This window comes from Triticum aestivum, chromosome 7D (genome assembly GCF_018294505.1).
Source record: "Triticum aestivum cultivar Chinese Spring chromosome 7D, IWGSC CS RefSeq v2.1, whole genome shotgun sequence".
Classification (NCBI taxonomy): Eukaryota; Viridiplantae; Streptophyta; class Magnoliopsida; order Poales; family Poaceae; genus Triticum; species Triticum aestivum.
The window spans coordinates 106017439-106031570 of record NC_057814.1 but is presented as its reverse complement, the minus strand read 5'-3'; the positions used below and the strand labels follow the sequence as shown (position 1 = coordinate 106031570).

The window sequence follows — 14132 nt, the reverse complement described above, 5'->3', positions numbered from 1 at the left end:
ACAATAATGTTCAATGTATTTTTATGGAATAATGTTCAGTGTGTATTTACAACCTTTTTTGCATACTAAACCTATATAAAAAACTGTAAAAAATTGAAAACATGAAAATCCGAAGAATACCAAAGATCTGAAAAAGATAAAAGAAATCAGAAACAAAAAAACACGTACAAAAAAAGGAATTTATGCATTTTTTAAAAAGTTCATCGTATATTTATGTTCAGTGTGTATAACAAAATTGTTCATCGTACATTATACAAGAATGTTCAGTGTTTATTTATATAATAATTTTTAGTTTGTATTTACAAAAAATATTGCATACTAAACCTATGTAAAAAAGAAATGCGAAACAAAAAACATAATTAAAAATGAAAAATGACCAGGACGTGTCCAAACTAGATAAATGTAAGAATGCCACTATCCTGATGCGGACATCTTTCTTCTGCAGTGGCTGGCGCGTTCTTTCTTTCTGTCGCAGGCGCAGGATTGAATCAGCGCAAACGCGAGTTTTTTCCTTTAGTTTTATTTATTTAACGGTCACATAATATATGAACCTACTATACTTCTCGAACAGCCAACATGGGGTGGCGTATCGGTAGGGCCTCTCCGTCGAAACCGGGACGGCGCGGGTTCGACTCCCTGCCGCGTGCAATTCTATTTTTAATATCGTGAGGGCATTTGCGTCATTAAATGCAATGCGGGGTCTTATCTGCAAAAACAATATGCCACGTGTCACCTGATAGGTGGGGCCGCGTGGTCAGATACTGCGTCAATACGGCGTTTAGCTCGTTTTGCAACGATTAGCCTTAAACATAGTATTGACTTGCAAAAAATCTGAATAGTGATACTGATTCATTACAACTGTCCCAAGTGTGATACTTCCTTGCAATTAACTCGTGTGGATTCCCTGTCAGAAGGTTCATGGCGGCCGACGACATCCCGACGGCCATCACCAAGGGCGCGCCCGACTTCTGCGACGTATACGTGGTCGGCGAGGCCGGCAAGGTCTCGTCCGTTCGAGCCTCCACGGACAAGTCCCCGCTTTGGCCGGAGATACGCAGGCTCGCCGAGGCGGCTGAGAATTTCTGGTCGGAGATACGCGACCTCGGCGAGGCGGCCGCTAGTCCACCGGCGGGACGTGACCGGCTGGGGCGCCGATATGGCGGGCCAGTTTCCATGCCCGATAGTATATTGCAAGAGAATCAGGAGCTCCGTCGTGCCAACGAGACTCTGGCACAGCGGCAAGAAGTCCACACCCGGATGATTTTGGTGAGTACTACTACAACACAATCTATTGGAGAATTTAGTCGAACCGCAATTCATCCATGCATGATATGTAGTAGTGCTGAGTAGTAACGAGTAGTACATGTGTTCTTTGCAGATGCTTTTCGCGGAGTTGGGTAAAGAACCGCCCCGGGAGCTCCTACACAATATGGAAACTCCGAGCAATATGAATGGACGACAAGAGCCTGTTACTTTCAACACCCTGTTTCACAAACAGTGATAAGCCGTCCCTTGTTCTCACATAGCACCATCAAAATTGTCTATGTTAAATGCCACATTAGTATTCAGTTTGTGGTACCATGTATTGAACCATTTGTAATGATCTTGAACAACCTTGGACGAAACAAATACTCCCTCCGTTCCATAGTTTGAACTAAAACCAAGACACCAATTATGGAATGTAGAGAGTTTTTTTTTTTGTCGTTCAACTATTATTTCTATACTCCAATCCTAGGTCGTTCAAAAATACTTGAATCCTAGACATGCATTTGGGACCCTAAACATTTCATACCGAGCAAATTCGGCCCCTGGCCTTATTTTGAGGCGTATACCGGCAATGTAGTTCCACAGAAATGACAGGCTATTCAACAACAACAAAACAAAATTATGATCAAGTAAACAAAAGGTAAAAAGAGATATGAAAAAAAACTAACAAGAAAAGTTAGAAAAAACTCCCTCCATTCCAAAATAAGTGACTCAACTTTTTACTAACTTTGTATTTGGACAAAATAAAAAAGACTGCAATGTCTGGGTTAAGTTCCTTGTGAGTGGTTTCCTAGCGAACGCGCGAATTGTCATGCAATTTCAACTAAAGTTGCCATGGCAACTTTACAAAATTTGCCATAATTGGAAGTGAAAATTGTCATGTAGCATAAAAAATATCAGTGAATTTTAAATTTTCTGCCATCCGTATGATCTGAATCCAAGGGCTGTGGGGGCATTCCCTGGGACCTCCTAACCAAGGAACATTCCCCAGTTATCATTCCCAACTAAAAACCATAAGCATTATGTGTCGGAGTAATGGGCCACGGGTAGCCTAACCCGAGTCCCTGAGCATTTCAAGACATTGGGCCAGCTGCGCCCCCCAAGCATCAAGGATGAAGCACCGCCTTCTGGTGGCCGGCTGGCTCATGCGGCCGGCTGCCAGAAGACGGCCAAGCACCAGCAGGCGGCCTCCAGAGAGGCCAGCTCCCAGCAGGCGGCCCGCGACGCCCTCAAAGTCTGCGCCCCCATTAAGAAGATAAGACAAGATGTGGCTACAGTGTAGCCCATCACACCCATATCCAGGGCACGGCGTGGCCACAGTGCCCCATACAGGCGGAGATCTCCGCACGACGCGACATTGTTGCCACTCCACCCTTGACGTCACCCCTGTCAGGCGGAGCCCTGCTCCCACGACGGCCTGTCGGTACGGCCTGCAGGCGGCGGGCCCTACTGGGCAGCGAGAGACCGGAGGGCGGCAGAGCTTGACTAGTCGGACCCGAGGGAGGCCGGCCTCTAGCAGGCGGCCCACTCCTCCCTCGGAGTCCGTGCGCCGTTAACCAGACGAGACACCGTGTGGCTATAGTGATCTCCCACCAGACGGCGGGACTGTAGCCACTCCTCCCCCGACCAAGCATGCGTCATTAACCTCACGGCTACAGTAACAAGCCGCCGACCAGACCCGCAAGCGGCGGAGGCGGCCTGTCGGCTCCGCACGGCACCAGTCAGCGGGGCCCATCAGGCGGCGGGCCCCAGCGGTCGGCGAAGAAGCCGGCGACAAGAGACACTGACAGCCGGGTCCAACACCCGGCCAGATTACCATTGTACCCCTGGGGGTAGGCCTATATAAACCCCCCAGGGCACCCATGCAAAGGGTTCCCAACCTGTTAGACCTAGATTCATACATAGAGAGAGGAGAGAGCTAGCCCTGCTTTCTCCTACCTCTAGCATACAGCTCAAGGAGCACCATTGTACTCACTAGTGCCTTAGTGATCATGCGGAGACCCCGCAGAGCAGGACTAGGTGTGTTATCTCCTAGGAGAGCCCTGAACCTGGGTAAAGTATGCCGGCGTTCGTGTCTACGCCTCATCCCGCTTTCGGGCAACGGCGACGTTCTACTCGCTCCCACCATGATAAGCCATCCCTTGGCATATGTCGCACCCAACCCCCGACATTTGGCGCCCACCGTGGGGCGAGGTGCATCATCGTCCGGAGACCTGCTCTGGACGGGAACCCTGTTCCTTCCTGGTGAGCGTAGCCAGCCCGGCACGCCAGACGGCGCCTGCGCCGACATGCTGCACGGCGCGGAGGTCGCCTGCGCGGCAAGCTGCCTCGCCGATCTTGTTGGCGAGATTCGCCTCTCCGACGAGCCCGCATCTGACGCGGGCACAGATGGCCCCGAGTGCCGCCTCGTCAGCCTCCTCGACCAGCTCCACGTCATCAGCGAGCCTGCTGTGGACTTGGAGTCGGTTGGTTCCACCGACCCGATGCTTGTCGACTCCGACACGGCATCGCTCGACGCGTTCCCCACCAACGTGGTGGTCTACGATGAGCCGCTTCCTCGCGAGGACAGCGGCGGAAGCACCGTCACAGAGGTGCTTGTCATTAGCCACGGCGAGCACTCAGGCGGGGACGGTGCTCGAGACCTGCTCGAGGCGGCGTTGCAAGACCTGACTGCGCCCATCCCAGAAGACGCCGGTGCCGAGACGCTAGAAGCACACCGCATCTAGCTCGTTGAGAGCGCCAAGAAGCTAGCCAGCATGAGACACCTTTCGGAGGCCTACCAGCGCGAGATGGACCGCGCCGTCGGTGGCACGCCGGCTCCTGGCGGGCCTAGCCGCATCGGTACGGTCCGGCAGCACAGTGCGGCCATTGCCAGCATATTCGGGGCAGATCGCTCTGTCTACGCCACACCCGCGGAGAATATACGAGCTGCCCAGGCGGCTGCAGACGAGCTGGACAAGCTCGAGGGCGACGAGCGTCACCACATGACGGAGCGCGTCCAGCGGCTCATTGATGCGACTGTTGAGCAGCAAGAGGTCGGTGATAACCCACAAGTATAGGGGATCACCACAGTTTTCGAGGGTAGAGTATTCAACCCAAATTTATTGATTCGACACAAGGGGAGCCAAAGAATATTCTCAAGTATTAGCAGCTGAGTTGTCAATTCAACCACACCTGGATAACTTAATATCTGCAGCAAAGTATTTAGTAGCAAAGTAATATGATAGTAGTGGTAACGGTAACAAAAGTAACGGTAACAGAAGTAATATTTTTGGTGCTTTGTAGTGATTGTAACAGTAGCAACGGAAAAGTAAATAAGCAAAGAACAATATCTGAAAAGCTCGTAGGCATTGGATCGGTGATGGAAAATTATGCCGGATGCGGTTCATCATGTAACAATCATAACATACGGTGACACAGAACTAGCTCCAATTCATCAATGTAATGTAGGCATGTATTCCAAATATAGTCATACGTGCTTATGGAAAAAACTTGCATGAAATCTTTTGTCCTACCCTCCCGTGGCAGCGGGGTCCTAATGGAAACTAAGGGATATTAAGGCCCCCTTTTAATAGAGTACTGGAACAAAGCATTAGCACATAGTGAATACATGAACTCCTCAAACTATGGTCATCACCGGGAGTGGTCCCGATTATTGTCACTTCGGGGTTGCCGGATCATAACACATAGTAGGTGACTATAGACTTGCAAGATAGGATCAAGAACACACATATATTCATGAAAACATAATAGGTTCAGATCTGAAATCATGGCACTCGGGCCCTAGTGACAAGCATTAAGCATAGCAAAGTCATAGCAACATCAATCTCAGAACATAGTGGATACTAGGGATCAAACCCTAACAAAACTAACTCGAATACATGATAGATCTCATCCAACCCATCACCGTGCAGCAAGCCTACGATGGAATTACTCACGCACGGCGGTGAGCATCATGAAATTGGTGATGGAGGATGGTTGATGATGACGACGGCGACGAATCCCCCTCTCCGGAGCCCCGAACGGACTCCATATCAGCCCTCCCGAGAGGTTTTAGGGCTTGGCGGCGGCTCCGTATCATAAAACGCGATGAATTCTTCTCCCTTATTTTTTCTCCCCGAAAGCAAATATATAGAGTTGGAGTTGAGGTCGGAGGAGCTCCAGGGGGCCCACGAGGTAGGGGGGCGCGCCCTAGGGGGGAGGGCGCGCCCCCACCCTCGTGGACAGGGTGTGGGCCCCTGGTCTTCATCTTTTGCAAGGATTTTTTATTATTTCCAAATAGACGTTCCGTGGAGTTTCAGGTCATTCCGAGAACTTTTGTTTCTGCACATAAATAACACCATGGAAAGTCTGCTGAAAACAGCGTCAGTCCAGGTTAGTTCCATTCAAATCATGCAAGTTAGAGTCCAAAACAAGGGCATAAGTGTTTGGAAAAGTAGATACGACCGAGACGTATCAACTCCCCCAAGCTTAAACCTTTGCTTGTCCTCAAGCAATTCAGTTGATAAACTGAAAGTGATAAAGAAAAACTTTTACAAACTCAGTTTGCTCTTGTTGTTGTAAATATGTAAAGCCAGCATTCAAGTTTTCAGCAAAGATTATGACTAACCACATTTGCAATAACTCTTAGGTCTCATGTTTACTCATATCAATAGCATAATCAACTAGCGAGTCATAATAATAAATCTCGGATGACAACACTTTCTCAAAACAATCATGATATGATATAACAAGATGGTATCTCGCTAGCCCTTTCTGAGACTGCAAAACATAAATGCATAGCACCTTTAAAGATCAAGGGCTGACTAGACATTGTAATTCATGGTAAAAGAGATCCAGTCATAGTCATACCCAATATAAATTAATAGTAATGGATGCAAATGACAGTTGTGCTCTCCAGCTAGTGCTTTTTAATAAGAGGGTGATGACTCAACATAAAAGTAAATGGATAGGCCCTTCGTAGAGGGAAGCAATGATTTGTAGAGGTGCGAGAGCTCGGTTTTGAAATAGAGATAAATAATATTTTGAGCGGCATACTTTCATTGTCAACATAACAACCAAGAGATGGTGATATCTTCCATGCTACACACATTGTAGGCGGTTCCCAAACAGAATGGTAAAGTTTATACTCCCCCTCCACCAACAAGCATCAATCCATGACTTGCTCGAAACAACGAGTGTCTCCAACTAGCAACAGTCCCAGGGGGAGTTTTGTTTGCAATTATTTTGATTTAGTTTGCATAAAGCATGGGACTGGGAATCCCGGTGACCAGCCATTTTCTCGTGAGTTAGGAGCGGAGTCCACTCCTCTTGAGAATAACCCGCCTAACATGGAAGATAAGGGCAGCCCTAGTTGATACATGAGCTATTCGAGCATACAAAACAGAATGTTTATTTGAAGGTTTAGAGTTTGGCACATACAAATTTACTTGGAACGGCAGGTAGATACCGCATATAGTAAGGTATGGTGGACTCATATGGAATAACTTTGGGGTTTAAGGGATTGCATGCACAAGCAGTATTCCCGCTTAGTACCGGTGAAGGCTAGCAAAAGACTGGGAAGCGACCAACTAGAGAGCGATAACAGTCATGAACATGCATTAAAATTAATAAACATTGGATGCAAGCATGAGTAGGATATAATCCACCATGAACATAAATATCATGAAGGCTATGTTGATTTTGTTTCAACTACATGTGTGAACATGTGCCAAGTCAAGTCACTTAAATCATTCAAAGGAGGATACCACCCCATCATACCACATCACAACCATTTTAATAGCATGTTGGCACGCAAGGTGAACCATTATAACTCATAGCTAATCAAGCATGGCACGAGCAACTATGATATCTAATTGTCATTGCAAACATGTTTATTCATAATAGGATGAATCAGGAATGATGAACTAATCATATTTACAAAAACAAGAGAGGTCGAGTTCATACCAGCTTTTCTCATCTCAATCAGTCCATCATATATCGTCATAATTGCCTTTCACTTGCACGACCGAACGATGTGAATAATAATAAGAGTGCACGTGCATTAGACTAAGCTGGAATCTGCGAGCATTCAATAAACAGGAGAAGACAAGGCAATATGGGCTTTTGGTTAAATCTACAATAATGCATATAAGAGCCTCTTCAACAATTTAATCATGGTCTTCTCCTATCGACCCCCAAAGAAAAGAAAAAAATAAAAACTATTTACACGGGAAAGCTCCCAACAAGCAAAAGAAGAACGGGAAATCTTTTTGGGTTTTCTTTTAATTATTACTGCTACGGCAAGAAAAGTAAACTAGATAAAAGCTACACTAATTTTTTGGTCTTTCTTAAGGTTTAACAAACACACAAGAAGAAAGCAAGAAAAAGAAAATAAACTAGCATGGATATTACAGTGAAAAAGTATGAGCACCGACATCCAGCAATGAGTGTGCGTAAACATAAATGTAATGTCGGTGGGAAATACGTACTCCCCCAAGATTAGGCTTTTGGCCTAAGTTGGTTCATTGCCACGGATGGCCTGACGGATACCCATAGGTGTAGCTAGGGTCGTACTGCGATGCAGCGGTTATCGCCTCCTGAGCTGCAGCGTGGCGGCGAGCTGCCTCCGCCCTCCTCTCGTACTCATTTGCCTCCTCTCTGGTGATAAAATGTCTACCTTTTGCCTGATAATCAAAGAAGGCAGGAGCAGGAAGAGTAATACGGAAAGCATGACGTCTGTCAAAGATTAAGTGGTATCGGAGAGGTGATTCATTCCTCTCGACAAACTGGTGATAGACCATAGAATTTTAGTCTAAATAAGTAGGAGGCAACTCAATGTCATCCTCACGAACGTCCACACCAAGAAAATCAGCTAAGCGGGTTGCATAAATTCCACCAAAGAAATCTCCATTAAATCTATTATTATGCAACCTACGTGCAACAATGGCTCCCAAATTATAAGATTTGTCTCCTAACACAGCACTCCTAAGAATACTGAGGTCAGGCACACACATATGACATGCTTCATCTTTACCATTTATGCACCTACCTATGAAGAGAGCAAAATAATATATAGCAGGAAAATGAATGCTCCCTATAGTAGCTTGTGCTATATCTCTAGATTCCCCCATGGTTATACCAGCAAGAAAGTTTCTAAATTCAGATTTACGGGGTTCACTAACACTACCCCATTGTGGAAGTTTGCAAGCAGAAGTAAAATCCTCTAAGTCCATGGTATAAGATTTTTCATAAAGATCGAACAGGACAGTTGGAGAATTACGTGAAGATGAAAATTCAAACCTCCTCACAAATGAACTAGTGAGATGATGGTATTGGCTGCACTTCTCTGCCTCAAAGCTCACAAGACCAGCGTTACACAAATATGCGTTAAATTCTTCCTTGATTCCCGCTCGATCCATAAAATTTTCTGAAGGCCATTCGCAAGGCCGCACAGGAGCGTCCCTTGGTGGCTCCTCATCAGCATGACGCATTGCAAGCCTGGGTCCTTGCTTCCTTGAAGAACCACCTTGGAACATTTTCCTAAGCATATTTCTTCCTCTGAAAAATTTCTGAAATTTGTAGTAACTTCAAACAAAAGTGAACCAACCTCAATAAAATTGATAGCAACTACTCCTACAAATGCCTAGAGCCTATAGCATGCATTAAAAATACTTGGAACCATATAAATTTGACATGCAAGCTCAAGAACATGGTCACCTAGGCAGCACAAATTTGCAATGAATAAAGCACTAGAGCAAAAACTAATTGGACCAATGGAGGAGTCACATACCAAGGAACAATCTCCCCAAGCAGTTTTGTGAGAGGTGCTTTGAGCAAGGAGATCAAAAATCGCAGCTAAATGAGCTAGAACTCGTGCTTGAGCTGGATATTGGTGTTTGAGGGAGGAAGAAAGAGTGTATGGGTCCAGGAATAAGTGGAGGAGGGCCACCGTGGGCCCACGAGGCAGGGGGCGCACCCTGGGGGGTAGGGCGCGCCCTCCACCCTCGTGGCCAGGTGCTTGCCCCTCCTGATGTGTTCTCAGTGTCAGATATTCTCAAATATTCCAAAAAAATCATATTCCATTTTCAGGGCATTTGGATAACTTTTATTTTCGAGATATTTTTATATTGCACAGATAAATCAGAAAACAGACAGAAAAATACTATTTTTACTTTATTTCAACTAAATAACAGAAAGTAGAAAGAGGGTACAGAAGGTTGTGCCTTCTAGTTTCATCCATCTCATGCTCATCAAAAGGAATCCACTAACAAGGTTGATCAAGTCTTGTTAACAAACTCATTCCGAATAATCATGGAACCGGAGAAATTTCGAATAACACTATGTTACCTCAACGGGGATATGCACATCCTCAATAATAAGAATATCATATTTCTTCTTGACAGTAGGAAGAGGAAATTCAAAACCTCCAAATATAATCGATGGAATTTTTCCAATAGAGTTGATACTATGAACTTGAGGTTGTTTCCTCGGAAAGTGTACCGTATGCTCATTACCATTAACATGAAAAGTGACATTGCCTTTGTTGCAATCAATAACAGCCCCTGCAGTATTCAAAAAAGGTCTTCCAAGAATAATAGACATACTATCGTCCTCGGGAATATCAAGAAGAACAAAGTCCGTTAAAATAGTAACGTTTGCAACCACAACAGGCACATCCTCACAAATACCGACAGGTATAGCAGTTGATTTATCAGCCATTTGCAAAGATATTTCAGTAGGTGTCAACTTATTCAAATCAAGTCTACGATATAAAGAGAGAGGCATAACACTAACACCGGCTCCAAGATCACATAAAGCAGTTTTAACATAATTTCTTTTAATGGAGCATGGTATAGTAGGTACTCCTAGATCTCCAAGTTTCTTTGGTATCCACCCTTAAAAGTATAATTAGCAAGCATGATGGAAATTGCAGCTTCCGGTATCTTTCTCTTATTAGTGACAATTTCTTTCATGTACTTAGCATAAGGATTCATTTTGAGCATATCAGTTAATCGCATACGCAAAAAGATAGGTCTAATCATTTCAGCAAAGCGCTCAAAATCCTCATCATCCTTTTTCTTGGATGGTTTGGGAGGAAAAGGCATGGGTTTTTGAACCCATGGTTCTCTTTCTTTACCATGTTTCCTAGCAACTAAGTCTCTCTTATCATAACGTTGATTCTTTGATTGTGGGTTATCAAGATCAACAGCAGGTTCAATTTCCAAATCATTATCATTACTAGGTTGAGCATCATCATGAACATCATCTTTAACATTTTCACTAGGTTCATGTTCATTACCAGATTGTGTTTCAGCATCAGAAATAGAAATATCATTTGGATTCTCAGGTGGTTCAGCAATAGGTTCACTAGAAGCATGCAAAGTCCTATCATTTTTCTTTTTCTTCTTTTTAGAAGAACTAGGTGCATCAATATTATTTCTCTGAGAATCTTGCTCAATTCTCTTAGGGTGGCCTTCGGGATACAAAGGTTGCTGAGTCATCTTACCAGTTCTAGTAGCCACTCTAACAACATAATCATTTTTCTTACTATACATTTCATTGAGCAAATCATTTTGAGATTTAAGCACTTGTTCTACTTGAGTGGTAACCATAGAAGCATGTTTAGTAATGAGTTTAAGTTCACCTCTAACATCAGCCATGTAATTACCCAAGTGTTCAATCGTATAAGCATTTTGTTTTAATTGTCTACCAAAATAAGCATTGAAATCTTCTTTGCTTAACCATAAAGTTATCAAACTCATCCAAGCATTGGCTAGCAATTTTAGTAGGAGGGATTTCAGCTTCATCATATCTATAGAGAGAATTTACCTTTACTACCTGTGTCGGGTTATTAAGACCATGAGGTTCTTCAATAGGTAATGGATTAAGATCATATGTTTCTTCAATAGGAGGTAAATTCTTAACATCTTCAGCTTTAATACCTTTTTCTTTCATAGATTTCTTTGTCTCTTGCATATCTTCAGGACTGAGAAATAGAACACCTCTCTTCTTCAGAGTTGGTTTAGGAATAGGCTCAGGAACTGGCTCAGGAAGTGTCCAATTATTTTCATTTGTCAACAAATTATTCAATAGGATTTCAGCTTCATCCGGTGTTCTTTCCCTGAAAACAGAACCAACACAACTATCCAGGTAATCTCTGGAAGCATCGGTTAGTCCATTATAAACGATATCAAGTATTTCATTTTTCTTGAGAGGATGATCAGGCAAAGCATTAAGTAACTTGAGAAGCCTCCCCCAAGCTTGTGGGAGACTCTCTTCTTCAATTTGCACAAAATTATATATTTCCCTCAAAGCAGCTTGTTACTTATGAGCAGGGAAATATTTAGCAGAGAAGTAATAAATCATATCCTGGGGACTACGCACACAACCAGGATCAAGAGAATTAAACCACATCTTAGCATCACCCTTTAATGAGAACGGAAATATTTTAAGGATATAAAAGTAGCGAGATCTCTCATCATTAGTGAACAGGGTGGCTATATCATTTAATTTAGTAAGATGTGCCACAACAGTTTCAGATTCATAGCCATGAAAAGGATCAGATTCAACCAAAGTAATTATATCAGGATCAACAGAGAATTCATAATCCTTATCGATAACACAGATAGGTGAAGTTGCAAAAGCATGGTCAGGTCTCATTCTATCTTTAAGAGATTGCTGATTCCATTTAGCTAATAATCTCTTGAGCTCATATCTATCTTTGCAAGCTAAAATAGCTAAAGAAGCTTCTTTATCAAAAACATAACCCTCAGGAATAACAGGCAAGTTTTCATCATCACATTCATCAATATAATCAGTTTCAATAATTTCTTTCTCTCTAGCCCTAGCAATTTGTTCATCAAGAAATTCACCAAGGGGTACAGTAGTATCAAGAATAGAAGTAGTTTCATCATAAGTATCATGCATAGCAGATGTGGCATCATCAATAACATGCGACATATTAGAACGAATAGCAGAAGCAGGTTTAGGTGTCGCAAGCTTACTCAAAATAGAAGGTGAATCAAGTGCAGAGCTAGATGCCAGTTCCTTACCTCCCCTCGTAGTTGAGGGATAAATTGTTGTCTTAGCGTCTTTCAAGTTCTTCATAGTGACCAGCAGATATAAATCCCAAGTGACTCAAAGAATAGAGCTATGCTCCCCGGCAATGGCGCCAGAAAATAGTCTTGATAACCCACAAGTATAGGGGATCGCAGCAGTTTTCGAGGGTAGAGTATTCAACCCAAATTTATTGATTTGACACAAGGGGAGCCAAAGAATATTCTCAAGTATTAGCAGCTGAGTTGTCAATTCAACCACACCTGGATAACTTAATATCTGCAGCAAATTATTTAGTAGAAAAATAATATGATAGTAGTGGTAACGGTAACAAAAGTAACGGTAACAGAAGTAATATTTTTGGTGTTTTGTAGTGATTGTAACAGTAGCAACGGAAAAGTAAATAAGCGAAGAACAATATGTGAAAAGCTCGTACGCATTGGATCGGTAATGGAAAATTATGCCGGATGCGGTTCATCATGTAACAATCATAACATAGGGTGACACAGAACTAGCTCCAATTCATCAATGTAATGTAGGCATGTATTCCGAATATAGTCATACGTGCTTATGGAAAAGAACTTGCATGACATCTTTTGTCCTACCCTCCTGTGGCAGCGGGGTCCTAATGGAAACTAAGGGGTATTAAGGCCTCCTTTTAATAGAGTACCGGAACAAAGCATTAGCACATAGTGAATACATGAACTCCTCAAACTATGGTCATCACCGGGAGTGGTCCCGATTATTGTCACTTCGGGGTTGCCGGATCATAACACATAGTAGGTGACTATAGACTTGCAAGATAGGATCAAGAACACATATATATTCATGAAAACATAATAGGTTCAGATCTGAAATCATGGCACTCGGGCCCTAGTGACAAGCATTAAGCATAGCAAAGTCATAGCAACATCAATCTCAGAACATAGTGGATACTAGGGATCAAACCCTAACAAAACTAACTCGATTACATGATAGATCTCATCCAACCCATCACCGTCCAGCAAGCCTACGATGGAATTACTCACGCACGGCGGTGAGCATCATGAAATTGGTGATGGAGGATGGTTGATGATGACGACGGCGACGAATCCCCCTCTCCGGAGCCCCGAACGGACTCTAGATCAGCCCTCCCGAGAGGTTTTAGGGATTGGCGGCGGCTCCGTATCGTAAAACGCGATGAATTCTTCTCCCTTATTTTTTTCTCCCCGAAAGCAAATATATAGAGTTGGAGTTGAGGTGGGAGGAGCTCCAGGGGGCCCACGAGGTAGGGGGGCGTGCCCCCCACCCTCGTGGACAGGGTGTGGGCCCCCTGGTCTTCATCTTTTGCAAGGATTTTTTATTATTTCCAAATAGACGTTCCGTGGAGTTTCAGGTCATTCCGAGAACTTTTGTTTCTGCACATAAATAACACCATGGAAAGTCTGCTGAAAACAGCGTCAGTCCGGGTTAGTTCCATTCAAATCATGCAAGTTATAGTCCAAAACAAGATCAAAAGTGTTTGGAAAAGTAGATACGACCGAGACGTATCAGTCGGCTGCCGTACTGAAGCGCCCAGCCGGCGGAACGACGACCTGCCTCCTCGCCGAGATCAAGGCGCAACATCCCGGACGCCGACTGGTGGCGTCCGCGATAGAAGAGACAAGGAGCCGGCTGCCAGCCGCAGCTGGACTCGCATCACCATCGACTGCGACCAAGACGGTCGCCCGAGAGCAGTGGAACGACGGGACGACTGTCTGCCTCCCCCTCCCCCCCCGGCAGGGAGAGGCGCGCTTCCCCGCCGCCTGTTGATCACCCGACACTCGGCGACCGCCTTGTCCGCTGTGAAG

The 14132-nt window shown here is 44.3% G+C and overlaps 1 protein-coding gene across 2 annotated transcripts in view; it reads left to right on the top strand.

Moving 5' to 3' along the window:
* LOC123170219 (uncharacterized) overlaps window positions 1-1687 on the top strand; it is a 3452-nt gene extending 1765 nt beyond the window's left edge. The window contains exons 3-4 of one of the 2 annotated variants that reach the window (XM_044588058.1): window positions 915-1266; window positions 1379-1687. In XM_044588058.1, the coding sequence (XP_044443993.1) occupies window positions 915-1266; window positions 1379-1501 (475 nt within the window). In that variant the 3' untranslated portion in view covers window positions 1502-1687. Of the gene's footprint in view, window positions 1-911; window positions 1267-1378 lie in introns of both variants that reach the window. The other variant, XM_044588057.1, reaches the window with a different exon arrangement.
* Window positions 1688-14132: the final 12445 nt, after the last annotated feature.